The following is a 16,720-nucleotide window of genomic DNA, read 5'->3' as shown; positions in this document are numbered from 1 at the left end:
TGAGAATGGGATAGAACTGACCCAAGATACTGCGAATGGGAAAGAACTAACCCCACAGACTGAGAAAAGGATAGAACTGACCCCACATACTGAGAATGGGATATAATTGACCCCAGAGACTAAGTATGGGATATAACTGACCCCACATACTGAGAATGAGATACAGCTGACCCCACAGAATGAAGATTTGAGAGAACTGATCCGACATACTGAGCATAGGAGAGAACTGACCACACAGACTGATCATACGATAGAACTGAGCCCACAGAATGAGCATAGGAGGAACTGATCCGACAGACTGATAATAGGAGTGAACTGACCCCACAGACTGAGCATAGGAGAGAACTGACACCACATACTGAGCAAAAGAGAGAACTGACCCAAAAGACTGAGCATGAGAGAAAACTTTCCCCACAAACTGAGCATAGTTGAGAACGTACGACATATATTTAACATAGGGTTAAACTTACCTCACAGACTGATAACACGATCAGACCCCACAGACTGAGTATAGGAGAGAACTGACCCTGCAGACTGAAAACGAGAGAAAAATGACTCCACAGACTGAGAATAAGAGAGAACTGACCCCACAGACTGAGCATAGGAGATAACTGACCCCACAGACTGAGCATAGAAGAGAACTGACCCCACAGACTGAGTAAAGGAAATAACTGACCCAACAAAATAATCACAATGCAAAACAGACCCTAAAGACTGAGATACAACGGACCCCAAATACTAAGCATAGGATAGAACTGATCACTCATATTAAGCAAATGATAGAACTGACCCCACCGACTGAGCTTAGGAGGGAACTTCCCCATCTGAATGAGCATCGGAGAAAACTGACCCTTAATACTGAGCTTAGAAGATAACTGACCCCACACACTGAACACAGGAGAGAACTGACCCCACAAACTCAGCAAAAGAGAGAGAAATGACCCCACATACTGAGATAAAGAAATACGTAACCCATAGACTGAGCTTAGGAGAGAACTGACCACAGAGACTGAGTATAGGAAAGAACTGACCCAAATGACTGAGTTTTGGAAAGAACTGACTCAAAAAATAAGCTGAGGAGAGAACGGACCCATAGACTGAGCAAAGGAAAGAACTATCCACTCATATTAAGCAAAGGGTAGAACTGACCTCATCCATTGAGCTTAGGAGAGAACAGACTCAACAGACTGAACATAGGGTAGAACTAACCCACACACTGAGCATAGGAGACAACTTACCCTACAGACTTAGCATATGAGAGAACTGACACCAAAAACTAAACAAAGTAGTGATATGATCCCACAGAATGAGCTTAGGAGAGAACTTAACCCAATGACTAAACAGAGGATAGAACTAATACCAACGACTAAACAGAGGGTAGAACTGACCTCAAAGACTGAGCATAGGAGAGAACTGACCCCACAGACTGACCATACGAGCGAACGGACCCCACGGACTTAGCATAGGAGTTGTATGATCCCAAAGACTGAGCCTAGGAGAGAACTTACCCGACATACTAAACAGAGTGTAGAACTGACCCAACTGACTGAGCATAGGAGAGAACTGACCCCACAGACTGAGCATAGGCGAGAACTTACTCCAAAAACTAACCAGAGGAGTGATATGATCCAACAGACTGAGCCAAGGAGAGAACTTACGCAACAGACTAATCAGAGCATAGAACTTACCCCACTGACTGAGCATAGGAGAGAACTGACCTCACAGACTGAGTATAGGAGAAAACTGACCCCACAGACTTAGCATAGGAGAGAACTGATCCCAAAAAATAACCATAGTAGTGATATGATCCCACAGACTGAGCTTAGGAGAGAACGAACCCCACAGGCTAAACAGAGGGTAGAACTGAAATCACTGACTGCGCATAGGAGAGAACTGACACTTCTGACTGAGCGTACGAGAGAACTAACCCCACCGACTGAGCATAGGAGAGAACTTACCGCACATATTGAGTATAGGGGAAAACCCCACAAACAAAATATAGGAGTGATATGATCCCATAGACTGAGAGTAGGAGAAAACTTACCCTACAGACTGAGCATAGGAGATAACTTACCCCACAGACTGAGCAAAGGAGAGAACTGACCCGACAGACTGAGCATAAGAGAGAGCTGACCCATAGACTGAATATAGGAGAGAACTTACCCAACAGACTGAGCATGGGAGAGAACTGACCCCACACACAAAACATAGGAGTAATATGATCCCACAGACTGAGCATAGGAGAGAACTTACCCCGCAAAATGAGCAAAGGAGAGAACTGACCCCACAGACTGAGCATAAGAGAGAAATTACCCCACATACAGAGCATTGAATAGAACTGACCCCACAGACTGAACATAGGAGAGAACTGACCCCACAGGCTAAGCTAGGAGCGAACTGACCCCACAGATTGAGCATAGGAGGGAACTGACACAACAGACAGAGCATAAGAAAGAGCTGACCCATAGACTGTGCATATGAGCGAACTAACCCCACAGACTGAGCAAAGGAGAGAACTGACCCCACAGACTGAGCATAGGAGAGAACTTACCCCTCAGACTGAGCATAGGATAGAACTGACCTCTCAGACTGAACATAAGAGAGAAATGACCCCACTGGCTAAGCTAAGGAGATAATTGACTCTACAGACTAAGCATAGGAGAGAACTTACCCCGCAGATTGAGCATAGGAAAGAACTGACCCCACAGACTGAGCATAGGAGAGAACCTATCCCAAAGACTGAGCATAGGAAAGAACTGACCCCACAAACAAAACATAGGACTGATATGGCCCCACAGACTGAGCTCAGGAGAGAACTTACCCCGCAGACATAGCATAGGAGAGAACTGACCCAACAAACTGAGCATATGAAAAAACTTACCTTACAGACTGAGCGTAAGGGAGAAGTTACCCCACAGACTGATCATAGGAGAAACCTTACCCCGCAGACTGAACATAGGAGAGAAATGACCCCACAGACTGAGCATAGGGGAGAACTGATCCCATGACTGATCATTGGAGAGAACTTATCCCGCAGACTGAGCATAGGAGAGATCTGACCACACAGACTGAGCAAAAGAGAGAACTGACCCCACAGACTGAGCATAGGAGAGAACTTATCCCGCAGACTGAGCATAGGAGAGAACTGACCACACAGACTGAGCATAGGGGAGAACTTACCCCGCAGAATGAGCATAGGAGAGAACTGATCCAACAAAATAAAAATAGGAGTGATATGATCCCACAGACTGAGCATAGGAGACAACTTACCCCACAGAATGAGCATAGGGGAGAACTGACCCAAAAAAAACAAAACATAGGAATGATATGATCCCACAGACTGAACATAGGAGAGAACTTACCCCGCAGACTGAGCATAGGAGAGAACTTACCCCACATACTGAGCATAGGAGATAACTTACCCCACAGACTGAGAATATGATAGAACTGACTCCGCAGACTAAGTATTGGAGAGAACCGACCCCACAGGCTAAGCTGAGGAGATAAATGGCCCCCACCGACTGAGCATAGGAGAAAACTTACCCCACAGAGTGAGCAGAGGGGAGAATTGACACCACAAACAAAACATAGGAGTGATATGGTCCCATACACAGAGAACCGACCCCACAGGCTAAGCTGAGGAGAGAAATGGCCCCCACCGACTGAGCATAGGAGGGAACTGACCCCACTGACTGAGCATAGGAGAGAACTGACCCCACAAACAAAACATATGAGTGATATGATCCCACAGACTGAGCATAGGGGAGAACTGACCCTACAGACTGAGCATTTGATATAACGGACCCCACAACTTAGCGCGGACTGACCCCAAAGATTGAGCATAGTGAACAACTGACCCCACAGACTGAACATTGGATAGAACTGACCACACAGACAGAGAATATGTTATAACTGACCCCACTGACTGAACATTGGATGGAACTGACCCCACAGACTGAAAATAGTAGAGAACTGATCCCGAAGACTAAGAATAGGAGATAACTTTTCCTACTGACTGAACATAGGAGAGAATTGTAACCACATACTGAGCATAGGAGAGAACATACCCAACAGACTGAGCATAGGGGAGAACTGACCCCACAAACAAAACAGAGGAGTGATATGCACCCACAGACTGAGCATTGGAGAGAACGGACCACACCGACTGAGAATATGGGAGAACTTACCCCACAGACTGAGCATAGGGGAGAACTGACCCCACAAACAAAACATTGGAGCTATATGATCCCACAGACTGAGCTAAGGAGAAAACTTACCCCGCAGTCTGAGCATAATAGAGAACTGACCCCACAGACTGAGCATAGGAGAGAACTTACCCCACCGACTGAGCATATAGGAGAACTGACCCCACAAACAAAACATAGGAGTGATATGATCCCACAGACTGAGCATAGGAGAGAACTGCCCCCACAGACTTAACATAGGAGAGAATTTATCTCACAGACTTAGCTTAGGGTAGAACTGATTCCACATACGAAACATGTAGTGATATTATCCCACAGGCTGAGCATAGGAGAGAACTGAACCCCGAGACTGATCATAGGAGACAACTTACCACACAGACTGAGCATAGGAGAGAACTGACCCCACAAACACAACATAGGAGTGATATGTTCCCACAAACTGGGCATAGGAGAGAACTTACCCCGCAGACTGAGCATATGAGTGAACTGACCCCACAGACTGAGCATAGGAGAGAACTGACCCACAGACTGAACATAGGAAAAAACTGACCTCACAGACTGAGTATAAGCGCGGAATGACCCCACTGATTGAGCATAGGGTGCAACTGACACCACAGACTGAACATTGGATAGAACTGACCCCACAGACTTCGAATAGGAGATTACTAACCACACAGGGTGAGCATAGGATGGAACTGACCACACAGACTGAGAATAAGATAGAACTGGCTACTCAGACTAAGCATAGGAGTTAACTTTACCCACAGACTGAGCATAGGAGAGAATTGGCCCCACAGACTACGCATGGGAGAGAAGTGACCCCACACGCTTATAATAGGAGATAACTGATCGTAGACAGTCACGAGCGTTTTGGCCTTCTATACCAGACATATCAATTGATACAGGAATGAGATTTGACATGCAATCTTATTATTCCCAGTGTACTGAAGTTGCACCCTTGAACAGAATTATTTTCTCCATGTATTGAAAAAAAAAAATTTTAACGGTAATTCCTCGAAAGCAACCATTTATCCTTTATTAATGTATCAAAGAAAGAATGATGGTAGCGACGGTAAATTACATATTTGTATAACGTTTATGATAAACTACCCTTATATATTTACAAAGTACACTTTATACATATAATTTAGTTTAGCTTTAATAATCAACCCTTCTAGTTTGTCGTATATGGTCATTTTTAGCGTTGAAAATGAGCATAATGTGTAATTAGCAACATTAGCACAATATACTCAATCACGCGAAACTTAAACAGTTGAACTTTGGTAAGTTTCTAATTATTCAATTCGATTTGCGACGTTAAGATTGTTATTTGGGAAACACTTTTCTTGAATATGATGTTTAGAAGCTTTTAAAGTGCGCGTGCATTATTTCAACAGTTATGATGAGCGAGTCTTCAAACTGTCATTGTATTTGATTTGCATTAAGACATGATTTAGCTTCCGCTATTAAATGCTAAAAACCTAATTTGCTCGTTTAATTCGAAAATGACAACTTTAATAATGGGCTCAACATTGGAAAACAGTAAACCATTTTTACATTCTCGATATCGAGTTATGTTGGAGTTGGCTTCCGTAATAAAACGAATGGAGAACTGGGTCTTTCGATGTTAAAACTGAGATAACCTATAGAGGCATTATAAAATGGGAAATGAAAAAATAAAATGATGTTTAATATGTTGTTTCACTATTGAAGTGACTTAGTTGTTCTACATTTGAATATGTTTTCGATTCTTTGTTTATGGAATGAATTTTTTTTTACGATCACAACATAACCACTTTAATAACGTTATCGTGATGAACATCATTCAATTGTACAGAGGACAAATCCAGAGATCACTGTCTCACCAATTATTATACTTTCTTTCTGAAATATTTTCACTAGTAAAGAAACATTTAAGTAACGTTTTTTAAATAAAATAAATAAAAGAGAGCTAATTTGGTTGCTAGTATATATAGTATTATACTATATCACTTGATGAGAAAATAACGGTATTGATTGTACATGTTATTATTCTTTACTTCCTAGTTATCTGTGTTTACTTACGAGGCTTTAAATATTGACCATTCAATGCCAACATTATCAGTCAACGTAACTTTGACCACGTCTTATTTAGTGGGGTTTTGTTACTAACAATCCCTTCCTCTAAATTGATACAGATTATTGAATTGCTTACACAAGTTATCATTACTTTCATCGTAAGTTATAGAAATTGTTTTAAACTATTATATTTGCCAGTATAAGACGAATATATATATATTAGCGGTTTATAGAAAATTTAGTATCAGACTAATGCAACTTCATATTCCCCATCACGAGGGAAATATGCGATTTTTGATTTTGATAGTATATATGTTAATCACAATTATACGTTAATTGCTGAAAAATGTACGTACATGTATTGAAAGTTGTATTACACGATTAACGATGATTGGTTTAATTATTTTAAAATATCGTTCGGTCGTAGTGTCTGATTGCCACATTGTTTTACTAATAACGAATACGTTTTTATAAAGGACTGTTCCACCTTAAAAGGGTAAAATGGTAACGAATAAATAGTTTTGATTACTATGTACATTAATGTAGTTTTGTGTGTGACGTAGTCAGAATGCTGATTCTCTGAACTTAATTTCAAAGTTAAAACACGTATAAATTAGTAAAAGTATGTTGGAGAAAAAGAAATGTTGTCTTTGTCTTAAAATAAAATTGCACGGGGGTGTATTCGGACAACAATATAATATGAATATTTAAAATAGGTAAAAATATTAAATAGTCGATTTAATCAAACTAGCAATTGTTAAGATTGGTAAGTCTTTAACGGTGAACTGTTATGTCTCTGTGCTCAGAACATTAACGTGAATTTTCTGTGAGCCGAACATTTCCTTTCGTTATAACATTCAACTTCCAATAGCAAGTAAATGTCGATTTTAATTTTCAACAAACTTTTGCTGCAAACATACGATATCCTTATGTTTATGTTGATTATCTGCTATTAATCTTGGAATTCGGAGGTGTACATTATTTAAGTAACTTGAAAACGTCACACATTTGTTTAATTCAGATATCTATGGTCTTCCTGTTTCTCCGAAAACAATCCATTGTCCTGTTCGTTATACTCATGCCACATAGATGTGTAAAAGGAAGTTTTATACCCATAATCTTCGATGTGCGAGTTCATTTCACTTAACGCTTTAGTCAATTAACATTCGCTAAAGTAACAGTTGCTTATTTAAGAATGTATACAAAAGAAAGAAGAGCTTTAGTTGTATTTGGATTGATTCTACAGGCATGTAATTGCACAGGTATTAATCGAATTAGATATTCATACGGTTATAATTATTCACATAAATTAAGAAAAAACAGTTTGATTTTTTAAATTTTGAAATGATAGACAATTATGTTTTAAAACGGATAATTGTTCGTTTCAAACATTGTTAAAGAGCTGTGAAATGATCGATAAAACGATTGAATAAGGTCGTTATTTTGACGAAATTACGTTATCAGTTTTACAAAAGTCTCGTGTTATCCTTATCGAAATTAAGTTAACGGCTTAAAAACATAACACACACACACAAAGAAATGCGTTGACATCGATAAATACTTTCAGTCGTTGCTGCGCATCTTGTGAAACATTATTTTCTCTGAACGCTGTTAATCGATACTGTACAAAAATAATATTCGTAGTTACGAGTATAGTAATATCTTTATACAAATATTTTTCGGCATGTATGTATGTTCACTTGTACTTATATGTTCACTTAACTGAAGCTTTTCTTCACCGCCATATTTGAAAATCCAAGCTTTAAAAAAATTGATGGCTATTTTGTGTTGTATATATTTTTGTTCGTTATTGTGCCGGCCATTTGCCTTGGTCACATTGTTAATGTTGGTGCTACGCACTTGTTGGATGATCTCACACGGGAAGAGCAAACGATCATGAGCTGGTTGAACATTTTATTTGTGTAGCATACATTTATGTGCATCCATTTTATGATATTCATGGTACTTAAGTGTCATCTGTAGTTTAACGGTGCCATTGTTGTAAACAATTTTTCGACACTTCATTCAACAGTTTCTTAAGATCCTGTTTTCAGGATTAATAAAATGTAGCCTTACTATTGTGGAACGACCAGTGTAATGATTCGTGAAGTGCAAGTCGAAGATTGTTGGTGCACGCGCGCGATTAAGGGTTTCCTTCCAGGCTGTCATTTAATGTAAGCCCAATCTTTTTTTTTGCATTGATAACCATGGTAAATACACGGACAGCATTTATCTACTTAAATGTCAAGTTTATTAAGTTAGTTGAAGACGGTGTTGTGACTTGACGGTTTGCCTGGCTAAAAACAATATATAAATCGATCAAATAGTTTCTATGATTTTCCTCATAACATAAAACAGTGTTCATCACGCGTTCATAAAGTTTTTTATGTATATAATTAAAAATTCTGTAAATAGTAAGCACATTCTTGTAATTCTTCATTCATTTCAGATAATACATAAGTCATTGTTTATAACTTAAAATATGTACCTTAAAAGTGCATTGCGTTTAAAATTGTGACCATCTCTTTTAATTTTGCACGGCCATTGTTCCGTCTAATTTTTGACTAGAGTTAGATTTAAGAATTTATGATTCATGTAGTGAAGAAAACTTGATACTATTTAAACCACCAGGTGAAATTGTACACATGTGTAGTGTTTTGTTGCAGTTTGTTTTTCTGTTTTGATGTAGTTGTGGACCTTTTGTTTATCAAGGATACAATTGTCATTTTTGGAACTTGTGTCAAGCGAAACTCAAAATGTATTGCTGCTAGAATTGTTCAACTTGACAAATAGTATGTTCGTCAAACGCTGCAAACTGCCAAACATTGTGTTTTATAGCATCAGTATTTATCTTCGTAAATTAAGCTTTACATTCGGTTATTATTTTGGAGATAGGTTGATCACATTTTACAATAACTTAAGAAATGTACTTTATACATCAATATATGTTTATACAATGATATGCGTCAAAACGCTTAAATATATAATTATATTTATATATCCTATTTTTACAAAACAACCTATTTCCAAATCCTGGAATCAAAGAATCTCATCCTCAGTTTTTTTTTAATCGCTTAACTCTCAGTCTGAAAAATCGACATTTGCCTATAAGGCACTCTAATTCATGATGGGACCAAATAGTGCATATTGCTTACTTCGATATACTGCTCTACAACAACCTAGGTGGTTTACCAACGACTTAACTTCGTTCCCAGAATATTATTCTAAAGCATCAACTGTCTCTGTGGCAGAAAAGCTACCACGGTAAATTACACAGTTTACGTGTATTGTTTACATGTGATGCGAGTAGGTGAGCCGAATGTTTACCACACGTGGTATCTTATTAGAAAAATGAATGGTTTTGTCTGCCAATCGTCTACATCGAAACCCCGACTTTTAACTAGATGCTATTTCCATTGTTTGCTCTTGGAATCTAATAGGGACACAACGTTATATCTATTTGTCATAAAATATATTTAAAGCTATGTATGGTATTATTTTCAGTACTACCATTGAATAAAATAGGTTTTATATTTTGATGGTTAAAAATTAATTATACAAATTTTGCAAAGCATTTTCATAAGTTTTAACAATTATATTAACTGCTTCCGCTTCATGCAAACTTCAGCTGCGAGTTTAGTATCAGACAAGATGCCAGTCGCATATAGATGTTTTACCTCACAATTGTAAGCCTTTATATAAAGGATTTTATGGTTCCCTTTAACGGACATTCCATATCATCTACAACACATTTCCGAAAACCGTCTAATATCTGTAACGTCCTCTTCGGCGAATGTACCATATACACAATGTTCTTGTCACTTATGGGATTCTTTGTCCATTTCCGGGAATCATATCATGCCAATAGTTCTCACGTTTGTGAACAAGCTTATGGGATCATATTTCCGCTTCCGGAGACCATAGCATACCTATTCTAGATGTATGCAAGAAGATTCCTGATCATATAAATCTTACTGGCGTCATGTTGAAAGAAGGGCCACTTATAAGGTTTCTCCTGAAAAACAACTTCCTGTGGCTAAATAACTACACAAATGGTTTATTTGCAATTTGCATTACCTGTATGGTTAATTGAAACGCCCGCATTTAATCCGTTTACTTCCGGAAACAGGTTGCTCTTTTTCCTGAGCTCATTTGCATTCCAATGTGTCTCGTTTACGTGTCTCGATGACCGCGAGTACATACCGTTGCTCTGTTCGTCAATTTAGTTAATCTAATTGCAGTTTAATCCTACCTGTTCGTTTCCAAGAAACTCCCAAGGAATATCATGTTGCTTATCTACATTAAAGCTACATTGTTCGATTACATCTCTATAACATATTCTACTTGCATCAGCAAAATATTTAACACACACACTTGATTGAGTTGAACCCGTTGCCGCTGTTGTTTTAACAAGAACGTAATTTCGAAAATTGATTGCTTTAGCACTAAATGGGCGTGAACCAAGACGCTCTAGCAATTATGCAATCGATTAAATGTCTAGTTATCAATCTTACCGTGTTTCCAATCAAACTTTGAAAAGGCTTTCTCTGCCCTACACTGCTAGCTACGAATCATACTGGAACTACTTTTTGTCTGGTTTGATGTATTTGATATATAATCTTATCTACATTTATTCAAGTCTAGCCACTCAGTTTAAAGTTATGGAAAACTGATTAACATCATTATAACGTGAAACAACGCATTCCAAAAAACAAGTTTCAAATAGTTGTTAACGATCATTCACTTAAGTCTAGATGAGCATTTGTTTTTCAACGCAAAATGATCGGGTGTTAATATAAAAGCACGCTCATAACCGCAACTTACTACATCTTCAATATACTTACTATTACTAGTATCAATGGTTATTCAGTAGTAGACCCACTGGATTGCGATGCGAGGTTAACCCATGTATGCCTAGTGGACTTTCCAATCCTTCTAAATTGGATCAATTTATTTCCAAATTTAGGGATGTCTAGAATATATCTTCAATATACTTACTATCACTAGTATCAATGGTTATTCAGTAGTAGACCCACTGCATTGCGATGAGAGTTGAAGTTACTGGCTTCCGGTATGGCCTGTTAAGCGCGCCACGCGACAATTCCGCCTTAAAATTGTTTTCTTTCCAGCGATTCTATCTTGTACTTTTAACAAAATATTTTATATATTGCACAATTGATGCCTTGTTCCCTGTAAAATCTGGACTTTTCATCAACAATAGTATTCAATTAGGTTATATGTTCGTCAATTTGAGTATACGATGTTTCCATGTATATGAACATACTTACCTCTGTAAAAAAACACAAAAATCATACTTTCAAAAACGGTTTGTTTTCTCATTTTCGTATGGACAAAAGTACTCCGTACGGAATACCGTTTATACCATCGTGGTTACACATTATAATCCAGAGGGCGACAATGCGATAATGCGATAGTACGATGGCGACAACTCGATAGTACGATGGCGACAACGCGATAATACGATGGCGACAATGCGATAGTACGATAGCAACAATGCGACAACGCGATAGTACGATGGCGACAATGCGATAGTACGATGGCGACAGTGCGACAATACGATTGCGACAGTGCGATAGTACGATGGTGACAATGCGACAATGCGATAGTGCGTTAATACGATGACGACAGTGCGACTATACGATAGCGACAGTGCAATAGTACGATGGCGACAATGCGATGATACGATGACGACAGTACGATGATACGATGGCGACTGTACGATATGCTTATCGAATTGTCGCCATTGTACTATTGCATTGTCGCCATCGTACTATTACATTGTCGCCATCGTGCTATTGCGCTATCGAATTAATGCCCTGTGTATTTTAATGTGTAACCACGATGACATAGCGGTATTCCGCAACTCCGCTATACGATGTACCTCACAGTACTCATACTTACCTTACCGAGTTCGTATGCCTTTATATTAAAATAAAGCAAACGGAGCGGTCTACTGACTTTTCGTATTCATCTTTCAGGTTTTATTACCGTACACTGGTTGGAAAAACACAGATGTGATATGTCGAGGGATTAACGAAAATACCAATAAGATGAATTCGGATCAAATGCAACTGTCTAAAGAATAAGAGTCATTAAAATAGGGGAAATCTACATGTCCAAAAAAATAAGAGGCATATCAAATGATTATTTTGTCTAAAAGAGGTTGTTTACAAATTTATAGTGTTATTAAACTTAGAGCTACTACGGTAACACTTAAAGTTGGCTCAAGATTAGACGACGAGTGTATAATTACGCGGCTATTAAATATTTACAACTTACAATTTAAATTGCTCATAACATTTGCCTTATTTGGACCAACGCTTATGTATTGGGATTAAGTTATTTAACAATATTCTCCTTTAGGCAATTGTATAACACCGATTGATATGATTTGGTTAAAATATATTGCGGTCAAAGTGTCCGTTCGCAAAGGTGGTTAAGAACACACTTTATGAAGAACCACTGTGTAACCATCAATATTCTCAACTATTTCTGGGCATTATAGACAGTTCGGAGTCACTCAACTTTTTCTTTAGTAATGTCTACATTTGAGTAAGTACATGCATTTAAATTGTGTCGTTTAATTCATTTGATAATTAAACCCACCCGACGGAATCTCGATTATGTACATGATCAGTCCGTCACAATTGTTGATATATCACTTTCAGCAGCTAACGGATGGACTCGTGTACTGTCGGGCATTATCATACGCTTGACAAATGAACATAAATAAGTTTTACAGAGAGGGGAGGGTGGAGTCTTATATCCGTACAATCCGGAAGTGCGCACAATACAATAAGTTTGTTGGTGAGCGTTAAACTAGATTAACTAGATCATTTACATAGATATCTACGGTTTTCGCATTTCTCATGAAACAACCAAATGTCATTTTCTACATTAACTCATGTTACAATTCGCATGTCAAGAAGGAAGTTTTAAATCCGGTTGTCATATTGTGAAAATGAAAAACTGTACAGGCGCTTATAGAAAGCGTTGACGATTGTGATCCAACTTTAAAGTATGTAGTTTCCCATTTGTATAAGAATTATACTAAACTTATTAATAAACAATACAGTTCAACACATAGAATTTGTAATGTAATTATGAATAATGATTCAGGCTTTTGATTGTTGTGTTTTTCGGAATTTCTACCTATTTATATTTATTCACTTAACTTCTGCCTGTATGCATGTATACACATTACTGTAGCAAATACGTTTTCTACCTATGTTATACGCTTGTGCGGAAAATTCCGATTGTAAGCCATAACAATTAGCTGGTTTATTTACAGTAAAACGATCGGATTTACTCGAACATACTATATTATAGGTCTCTTGCGAGAGACGTAAACAGACGCTGCATTGCAGACTCAGAACTATATTCAGTAAAGCTAATGAATATCTATGTATTTGAAATAGTGTTCAATCAAAATAACGGAGCTGTTAATTACACAATACGGGTATTTCGATACAGTTTCTTTACACTTAAAAGTAAGCAAACGTTCTGATACTAAGCTCAGTTTCATTTGAAACAGTTTCTCGTCTTTTACAACTATTATCTCTAAATCTAGGTCTTTTTTCTCTATCTTCTCTATCACAGTGTCTACAATATGCCCCATTAAGAGACAGTCCTTCGACAATAACTGTTTCTGTCATGCTATGCATCTTTTTCCATATGAAGACCTAAAACACACGTTTGAAATTATTACGCCAATAAATTGCATCGTACCACATTTAAGTCATACTTCATTGATGTTAGTTAATTTAAACAGTACATGTATTTATGCAGCAAAATAAATACGATTGTACCTTTCGTGCTAATAGTAATCATGTTATTCTGTTCTAAATAATAATTTTTATTCACAAAATAACATATGTTTCAACCAAGATCGATGCGTTCTAAAACGTTCTAAACAAATCACATTAGCGGCAACGAAACACAACACGAATGTATTTAGATACATTAACTTTTTGAACTTGAAAACAAATTCGCTATAAGTGATAGCTGATTTGGATTCGCAATGTTGCCATTCGAATAATTCTAAAATTGATCACTAAAATAACGCCTGCTTTTTAAGGTGAAAGTAAAGTTGTACTTCAAGGAGCTACACTGTCGACAAACCAATCAGTATATGAAAATTGGGTTCTCAACCGAGCCATCGATGAAAGCACTGGTTGTACCGCCATTACAAGGCCGACCTGGTTCCAATTAAGTCTACCACAAACATATTTTGTGAAGCGCATTGTACTTCAGGGTCGTACCGACGGAGGTAGTAGATTTCTTAAGATACATGTATATTAATGTTTGTTTCCCTTTGTTGTGTGTTTTATCTTTTGACACTTATTCATATAATCATAATAAACAGAGTTCAATAAATTTGAGATGTAGTTTGTAACAAAGCTGTGTCATGAGATTAAATTTCGTATGCATTATTAACATTTTATAACACTTTAAATTGTATACTACGATAATAAATACGTCTTCTTAAATTTCAGGTTACGAACAGTTTAGGGAAATTACATTGTTTGGTGTTAATGCTGACAATAACACGGTCGAACAACGGGTCAAAACTTCGTCTAATATCCTTCGAACCTACGAGATAAGTCCGCCACAGGCTATGCAAGCAATACGCGTGGTTGGTCACGCGTTGGTTGGGCACCCGTTGTCAAATTATATGACAATATGTGAAATGGAGGTTTACAGACAAGAAGGTAAAGCATCAAGGGCCTTTCACTCATCTATATTAGTAACATGACATGGTGTAAGCCTTATTTTTGTGCTTTTGCAATCCATCGTTATAATCAACAATCAGTTTGGTTTAATAAATGTGTGCTCTGTAATATAGCATATGCGTGTTTTAAAGATTGCCTGATTGGAACCTACGGACCTAATTGTGTACAAAGATGTCAATGTATGGAAGGACCTTGTGAAACTGTAACCGGTTACTGTAGAACAGGGTGTCAGAGAGGCTGGATAGGAGCCGCGTGCAATCAAAGTAAACTTTGTATTTATTTTCATTTCGTTAATGCAATTAAGTAAACGGTAAATAAGTTATTGAATCTGGATATATTAAAATTTAATCAGCAGATGTTCTATAAATTGCTACAAATTTGGACTACTTTGTAAACATACTATATTCGTTTTTTGTGCACAAATTTCTGTATCACATGTTAATAGTAGACACATTTCGAGAAAATACTTCATGGGCTACATATATTATTTGTATGTATGGTTAAATGATTGCACGGGATAAACATTATTTGCATCGGAAACTGTGACGCGCAATGTCTGTTTACATAAACGTATCCCTTTTATTCATTTGTGAACGGAAATTGTAGCATTTAACAAATTACCGTAACATGTTTTTGCAATTATATCAACAGTAATACCTGGTACGGTCGATCTCACATGATTTAAGTCAAAGTTAATAAATACATTTCTAATAGACCCTTTTCACAATTGGCCTAAATTGATTAGAGCGCAAAGTCACGTGACTCGCAGAACTCCAGAACGAGGCTGAACGTGAAACCATTTACAATAGTCCCATGCAACGCCGCATCTGATTTCAACCTTTCACTCTTATGAACATTCGGCGATGTAACGATTTAAGAAAACACAATATGGCATTGTCAGAATAATTAATAAATATGAACTTAACAGTTTAAGTGTATTCGATTATATATGTGATCAACCAGAAGTAAAATAATCGGGATAAATGATTATTTTATCAGAATGTTTATTAACTGCTTCCGATTTGGACTACTTTGTTAAAGAAACATACAAAGCTCAGTGTTCCAACTCTGGAGTTACGAATCTCTGAACCACAACAGAACATAACCGAAATAAATGTATTGATTATATAGATCTATTTAAATATATTTTTTTAAACATTGCTTAAATTGTGGATGTTGGATTAACGAACAAATAATGCATGAGGTGAACATTATTTGCTTAAAAACTATGACACCACATGTGTTTGAATACCTTCCTATGACTGATGTTTACGTAGAATCACGCACACACGAGTAGGGCCGAATCTAAACAAATAATTAACAAAGTGGTAGATAGTTGTAGAGCAACTTAAAACTGAACTGCTTGGAAAGGTAGTTCGTGTGCTTACTACATATACGCTTAAATGTACTTTTTCTCAACAGTTTTAAATCATTCAGGACAACGGAAGGATTTATACTTTATTGTCAAAGCTTTAATGTTTGAGAAAATAGTTTGTTGTGAAGCGTTCTTTAAGAAAATAACGTAACGTCTAAGACACGTAAAATTAATATTAACAGCCTGCGACAACGGATTGTACGGCCAGGGCTGTCTTACACAATGTGGTCAATGTCTGAACAACGCTACCTGTAATAAGACTTCCGGTGTGTGTCCAAATGGATGTGCTGCAGGATACAATGGTTCTCTCTGCAAAGAAGGTACGTTCT

The 16,720-nt window shown here is 37.5% G+C and overlaps 1 protein-coding gene across 1 annotated transcript in view; it reads left to right on the top strand.

Moving 5' to 3' along the window:
* The first annotated feature begins 7,418 nt into the window (after nucleotides 1-7,418).
* Nucleotides 7,419-16,720, top strand: part of LOC127869729 (multiple epidermal growth factor-like domains protein 10) — a 52,240-nt gene continuing 42,938 nt past the window's right edge. The window contains exons 1-5 of the mRNA XM_052412386.1: nucleotides 7,419-7,525; nucleotides 14,362-14,553; nucleotides 14,780-14,995; nucleotides 15,148-15,279; nucleotides 16,574-16,711. Of these exons, the coding sequence (XP_052268346.1) occupies nucleotides 7,459-7,525; nucleotides 14,362-14,553; nucleotides 14,780-14,995; nucleotides 15,148-15,279; nucleotides 16,574-16,711 (745 nt within the window). The 5' untranslated portion in view covers nucleotides 7,419-7,458. The remainder of the gene's footprint in view (nucleotides 7,526-14,361; nucleotides 14,554-14,779; nucleotides 14,996-15,147; nucleotides 15,280-16,573; nucleotides 16,712-16,720) is intronic.

The sequence above is a fragment of the Dreissena polymorpha genome, chromosome 2 (genome assembly GCF_020536995.1).
Source record: "Dreissena polymorpha isolate Duluth1 chromosome 2, UMN_Dpol_1.0, whole genome shotgun sequence".
Classification (NCBI taxonomy): Eukaryota; Metazoa; Mollusca; class Bivalvia; order Myida; family Dreissenidae; genus Dreissena; species Dreissena polymorpha.
This window is presented reverse-complemented; position numbering and strand designations above follow the sequence as displayed.